The sequence below is a fragment of the Alligator mississippiensis genome, chromosome 9 (genome assembly GCF_030867095.1).
Source record: "Alligator mississippiensis isolate rAllMis1 chromosome 9, rAllMis1, whole genome shotgun sequence".
Lineage (NCBI taxonomy): Eukaryota > Metazoa > Chordata > Crocodylia > Alligatoridae > Alligator > Alligator mississippiensis.
Window position 1 is genome coordinate 12,640,435 of NC_081832.1, and position 7,253 is coordinate 12,647,687.

The following is a 7,253-nucleotide window of genomic DNA, read 5'->3' on the forward strand; positions in this document are numbered from 1 at the left end:
GGAAACTTCCCTTTGTTATATCTGTAGAGGGTGTTGCACACTTTCAGTAACTGTATACGTGATAATTCCATAGCTTTTTGGATCTGACCATTATTTGCAGCCAGCAAGGAAGCTTGTATTAGTAATAAAAGATTTGGGTGGGCTTTTTTGGCATACAACTGTACAACTCCAGAAGAGTTAAGGTAATAACCATTGGGAAATAAGGTATCCTGGAACTGCTGGAATAACAAAACCTCTCTTAGGCAGAGCTTCTGTATATTTGCAACAGCTTTTATTAAAAAGTAATTTTATCAGCTATTGATTTTTTTTAAAGCTTTTAGTTTAGTGTGGCAGCATTTTAAGCTTTCATACATATCTCGTGAACTAAGTATAAACAGGTGCAAAGCTCTGTGAAATTCTAGTAACTGTGCTTGAATTACATAAGCACTACAAAAATTAAAAGGCACCCCCATGTAGGCACGTTCTTGGAATATATTTCATTTCTTAGAACCATATATGAAGTGGAGACACGTGTCTCTCCAGTTAGCAGGCAGCAATAAACCCTTTGTGAATCACTGCAGCCCAACTCTAACACTTTCAAAACTTTTTTGTGTAATTCCAGACCTACCGTTATATTCAAGCATGAGAATCATTCCATATGCAAAGCAAAGCACCACAATCATTTGTTACATTTATTTCCCCTCTTGATATGGTCCCTTTAAGAACTGATACACAATCCAATGAGCAAAAATGACATTTTTGCATAGCAAAGCCTCAGTCATGAATCAAATTCCTACACTGAATTTGGCATGTGTTGCTGGTTTGCCAAAGGACGGCAAAAAGTATGACCAAACACTTTTCGACGAAGAGGGTTAAATGTGACACTGAGTTTGAGAGTTTGTGTAAAGAGCGATCAAAGAGCAAGTTTACTGGATTCCCAAACAAACTGATGTTATGCATGATAAAAGATGGTAAATCACCTCAACTGGGTAGAATACCTCTAGCCTCCTGAACAGGGATGGAGAGCAAAAAATTGGTGTGAGAGAGAAGATGTAAGCAAAAGTGTCACCTTCAAGCTTCTTAATGAGGTGCTTAGCTACACAGCTCTTTGATCGTTTCCCTGTCCTAACTGTAATGTACAGACCTAGCCTTTCTTGCATCCAGGTAGCACAAAATCCAGCTCTATAGGGATGGTAAATAATTTACGTTTTAGACCATTTTTAAAATTTACATTCAGGATTCATGAAAAATGAAAGCTGGACACCCCTTAAGACTCAAAGTCTTGCTTAATCCACAGATCAAGTACAATATAGATAAAGCAGTGAAATCTTGTCACACTGCCCTGCCAGCATACCTCAAAATCTGTCCTCAGTTTCTTTACCAAGAGTGCTTACATGATTGACTTCTTATTTCACCACATTTTCTAATCTGCTGGAAGAAAGTTGTTAACATTTACAGAACAACCACAATTAATGGGAGGACTACTGGGAATGGAAAGATGAGCAGAATGTACCAGATAATAATTAAACAAGGGAACACACATTATGGTTTTGCTGTTTCAACCCAAACTACCTGAAGATTGCCTATGATCATTAATAAGTAACACCATTTCCATTATTAAATCAACTGCTTGAAATATCATAAAAACAATCAACCACCTAACAAGAATCTGTCTCTGACTAGCTCTTGGTGCTAACTTCTACTAGCCATCTCTATAATAAAGAAGTGTCATCACTGTACTGGTTGCACCTACACGAGATGCTAAACATGCAGTAGGCCAATTCTACAGCACATTAGCGCGTCACAGCAAAAGCCATGCTATTGCGCTAAGCTGCAGTAGTCTACTGAGCATTAGTGTCACTAAAAAGGTGTGCACTGGTGCTACTGGGCAGTAGTACTGATTACTGTGCATCTTTTATTACAGGTACTAAACTTAATGTGTAATAACTAGACAAATGAATGCATGTCTAGATGTGCCCACTCTGTATTCATTCATCCTTTCTCTATGTCCTTGCTGGAAGTTTATTTTCCCTGCATTATCTCATAGGCAATCCAGATTGTTAAGGTTCTTGGGGCACAGAGTGCATCTTCAATCTCTACAGAGGATGCTGTATTTGTGGCATCATATAAAGATGTTAAGCAATAATGAGAGATGTATAAGTCCTTTCATTTAATTGTTGCTCTTGTCCTTTCACTTAATCTTCAGAAAGAATTTCTACTCTTCCTTCACTGTTGTGGAAGAGCCCAGAAGTAACAGCATGTGTGATCAGCTGAAATAGTGGGCAAGGGGCAACAAAGTGGAAAACATTTTCAACAGCAGCAATTGTTTTAACTTTGAGATGTTGCTAGGGTTCTTCACTTTTGGGACCAATTCCAGAGAGACTTCAGCACTACTTGAAGGCTTTATTTAAAAGAAGCTAAATAAAGACCTGCATATATTGCTGCTATAAGTCCATGAGGTAACTAAAAGTTTCTCTCAGCATCTATAAAGATTGCTTGGTCACTCCAAGAAGGAGTCCAGAATACACGTGCAAAGATATAACAAAGCCCTAAAGCTGTGGAAATGAAAACTCGCTGGAAGCAACTTTTTACCACATACTCTGAGGCTCCATCCATATCAAAGATGTGTGTGCACATTCTCATATTTACAGGGAAATGTGCTACTATTCTTAGACAGGCAAGACAGGTCATTTTTCTAAGTCACTTGCATGACAAAATCCCATTTCTAAGATTACAACCGAGTTTACAACCCTTTCAGGGACAGCCACTTGATGATCTAGCATTAAATTCAAATACAATTACACCATTTCAAAACTATACACTGCAGTACAGGAAAGCAAATGAATAGCAACAGAAACCATACATCAATTCAACATACAACTGGAGAGTTAAAAATAAATGCATTCCATATTCCATGTTTTATCTCTTGGACAAATTCAGGGCCTCAATTCCTGGGAGCTGAGAAATTTCCAGCTTCCTTGATCCCAAAGGGCAGTTTAATCAAAAAGATTTTAGAAACTGTTTCTTTCAGATCTGAATTGGTGTCTATGTTTAAAATGTTTAGGAACAACTTTTCCCCTGCCTTCCTAAGCATAGTTTATTGAAGCAAACAAAGATTCGGTACTATGACTATCATAATTCTGATAGCATCCATTCCTGGTTGTCCTTTATTCATCTATAGCTTGACTTTTGCAGACAATCTTCTGGCTCTTAACCTGTGTAAGATACTGTTTAGTATAAAGCACAATAAGTATTTCCATTTTGGACTCCTATTCACCAGAATGCAGAAATATCCAAACATCTCAAACTAAGTAGACATTAGCACGGCTCATTTTCCCTTGCAATTCTTTACATTCACATATACTTTCTGCTAACTTGCATGTTGAGAAATAAATGGGATAAGATGCTTTACAATGAACCAGAATTAGTGACCTATTCATGTGAACTAGAATTAATGTATCGATGTGTATTGGAAGTAATGAACAGATTTAGATTTAGAAAGGAATTTTCCGATGAAGATTACCATTTAAAACTTTAGGAATAGTGAGTTTCATTTGACACTGGATTACTGAAAAGGATTCATTTGCCCTTATCAGCTAAACAGAGAACATCAGATTAATTGTTTATTTGCAGAAAAACATTGGGTTTCAAGGAAAAAGTACTGTCACCACTTTGGGGTTATTTTTTGCCTTTCTACCAACACACTTTTGAGTGATTTTGTATTCTTTTTTTATATTCCCAAGACCTGACACATCCTACAGGGGTCGGATTTTCTGATATTACAAGACACCTAACTGTCTGGAAAAGAAAGAAAGAAAGAAAAAAATCAAACTCTAATTGCATTTTCAGTTAGACAAACAAGATCACTTGGTCCCTGTAGAAAATCTCAGTTTTGGATGTTTTCATGGTACTTTAAAAGCAAGTTTGACCCTGTATTTAAACATTCATTGAGCCATTTTCCTTGCAACAGATTATACAGATTTGTATTGTTAGGACCTATGGCACGTTATAATAAAGTAGGCGGTATGGATGTTCTCCAATTTGCTCTACTAAAATATGCCTTTTCAACCATTAATTATATTGGTACTATTTTTTCTCCCCCTGTGCAGCTCAAAGATTAGTCATGACAAGTGTTTTTTTTCTCTTCAGAAAGTAAAGGAAATCCATACCTTAATTAAAATAATAAAAAGATAATTACTACGTGAAAGTGACGAGGACTCAGAATGCCTCCCCATCAGCATTGTTTATCTCCCTCTCCACTTTTCCACCCAGTCCAGAAGGAATAGTTATTTAGCCACACTATAATCTGTCCATGCCAATTAAACTTGTTCAGCACCCTGGGGAACATACAATCTAACGTTACAGAAAAGTTACTAATAACCTTTTTCAGTGTTATAAAGTGTTAGGACCTTTATCTGTTTAATAAAGAACAGCATAAATTACTTTAATCTGTCTTACCTCCTCTTTATCCTGCACTAATAATTTGTGAAAGTGCTTCCCAGTCTTCAACAGGGCACTTCCCATACACTTTCTGCCAGGCTTTTTCCTGCATGCCATAGCTCTATATGTAAAACTGGGCAAGGGTTTTTCATAAGCTTCATAGAGCACCATTTCCTTTTCCTGGCCTAAGAGATAAGAATGATGCCCAAATAAGTTTCAGAACATAGCATCACCTGTAAATGTAGAGACAACAGGGACTATAAAAGCTATCGAGGAAATATGCATACAGGAAAGAATCCCAAATATAAACTGAATGAACCAAAACACCCAGTATTAGCATTCCCATAGCATTTCATACTTTGAGAACAATTTTCAAGTTTTTATTCCCAATCAGATCGTTATGTATACATATATGACTGATTCTGGTCAATTGAGCATAATTTTTTAGAATTTAGGTGCCACTTATTTAACTGCAGATCAATTTTTAAAAGCTGCCTGTAGAGCAGCCAACAAAGGCTTAAGCATAGCTGGGTGCTACATTAGTGTCATGAGACCTGCAGTTTTACCCTTGGATGCACTCCAAGAACAGACTGTACAAAGAAATGATCCTCTGTGGCTTTGTTATTGTGAAGGTTTCTCTAAGCTTCCCATCCTGTTGTAGGGGTAATTTGTCTTTAATAAAACACACAACACTTGCATTGACTTTCCAATTGAGACAACAATAAAAATAATTGCACTTATGAAGTCATATGATTATAGATGGAAAAAGTAGGAAAATATATGAAGTGAATTGCCTGACACGTCCCTGTCTGCAAACAGACTTTTTGATAATTCTCTCACTATTGGTTTAACAATACAACACACCCCATTGGTAAGTAAGCAGTGGATGTACTAATAGTTTTTAACACTGTAAGACATTCATAACTGCTAGCACTATTTTAGTTCCCTTTATATGAGACCGGTGAGTGGAGAGTCAGTTAAGATTTTCAGTTTGGGAGCCACAAGGCAGCAGTGATGATCTGATCTAGAGCTGCTACCCCAGAGTCTTTAAACTGTCTCCACATTCATTAGATCACACTGTTGCTATTAAAAAAAAAGACCAACACAGACACACAGAGTAGCATATTGTCCTTTTATGTAAAATATTCATTTTATCAAAAAGAAAGGAATTCCCAAACATTTCTAGAAGGTCTGATTAAAAGACACAAGATAAAATCCTTCACTTAAATTGGGGTGGGGGGGATGTTAATTTGCTATTTTTTCCCTGTTTTGTCCATGCTATGTAAGAACTGCACTGAAAAGATGCAATTCTAAACAACATAGCAGTAAACTGTTAAGACCTTTCTCCATTCTTGCATACGGATCATTAATATCGGGGAAAAGTTGGATCAATTTTGGTAGCCCAAGCCATGAGCCCTCCTCGGATATCTTTAACCACTAAAGAACCAAATTCCTTGACAGACAACGCCTGCAAAATTTGCACAGCTTTCTGGGAGTCATTTCCTAACTTGCAGATGACATAGACAGGGAAAGCTGCTGTGCCATTAGCTCTCTGTTTTCCTTCACAGATTCTTTTCCCTAAAGTTTCCAGACACTCTTCATTCTTTTCTTCCAATTTACTCAAAGGGACGTGGAGGGCATGTGCCAGGCTACAGATCTCCACTTCTACTTGGGGACGAACATCGATTAGGACATGAGGGGCTTGCTCCTTCAGCAGCTTTTTGTACTCCTCCACAGAGATCCTGTCGTCACTGGACAACAGGCTTAGAGTTCGACAGTTGTCTGTGGCGGATGAGCCACAAAAGGCTTCATAATCCTGCAGGGCAGTGATGGTGGGACAGTCCCCGCACACGGCGCAGTCCCGTTTCTTCGGTCTCAACTTGATGTTGCGGAATCGGCCTTCCAGGGCATCGAAGACCAGCATGCACTGGCTGAAGGAGGAGCCTATTCCTGCTGCGATCTTCAGCACCTCCAGGGCCTGGAGACAGCCCAGGATGCCCGGCACCACGCCCAGCACCCCGCCATCGGCGCAGTTGGTCACCGTCTCCGGCGGGGGCGGCGTGGAGAAGAGACAGCGGTAGCAGGGCCCCCCCTCGTGGTTGTACACGACCAGCTGCCCCTCCAGGCGCAGAGCGCTGGCCGACACCAGCGGCTTCCCCGCCAGCACGCAGGCGTCGCTGACCAGGTAGCGCGTGGGGACGTTGTCGGAGCAGTCGGCCACCACGTCGTACTGCCGCACCAGCCGCAGGGCGGTGGCAGGGCCCAGTGCCGCAGGGTAGGGCACACACTGCACTGCCGAGTTGAGGCGCTGCACCGCTGCGGCAGCCGAGAAGGCCTTGGGGGTGCCCCGCGCCGCCTCGCCGTGCAGCACCTGGCGCTGCAGGTTGCTCGTCTCCACCACGTCGTGGTCCAGCAGCCCCAGGCGCCCCACGCCCGCCGCCGCCAAGTACTGGGCCAGGGGGCAGCCCAGCCCGCCGCAGCCCACCACCAGCACGGAGCAGGCGGCCAGGCGCAGCTGCCCGCGCACCCCCAGCTGCGGCAGCACCAGCTGCCGGCTGTAGCGCGCGATCTCGGCCGCGCTCAGGGCGGCCGGGGCCGGCAGCGGGGGCAGCTCGGCCTCCAGCCCCGGCCCGCCCTCCTCGGCCTCGGCCCGGGCCAGCCGCTCGCGCAGCGCCCGCAGCTCCTGCTCCCGGAGGCCCACCTCGGCCCGCAGCCGCGCCGCCTCGCTCAGCTCCATGCCCGACCCGGCCCGGCCCGGCCCGGCCCCCTCGTGCCACACTTCCGCTTCCGGTTCGGCGCTCTGTGCGGTCCGCCCACGCCGCGGGGAGGGGAGG

At 42.6% G+C, this 7,253-nt stretch overlaps 1 protein-coding gene across 1 annotated transcript; it reads right to left on the reverse strand.

Moving 5' to 3' along the window:
- Positions 1 to 5,537: 5,537 nt before the first annotated feature.
- Positions 5,538 to 7,235, reverse strand: MOCS3 (molybdenum cofactor synthesis 3). Its single transcript, XM_014609640.3, has one exon. It carries the CDS (start codon positions 7,154 to 7,156, stop codon positions 5,786 to 5,788), a length of 1,371 nt encoding a protein of 456 aa, XP_014465126.3. The 5' UTR covers positions 7,157 to 7,235; the 3' UTR covers positions 5,538 to 5,785.
- Positions 7,236 to 7,253: the final 18 nt, after the last annotated feature.

What these genes read in the sequence shown, in the direction of transcription:
- MOCS3 (XM_014609640.3), bottom strand. Translation starts at nt 7,156, where the DNA reads ATGGAGCTGAGCGAGGCGGCGCGGCTGCGGGCCGAGGTGGGCCTCCGG.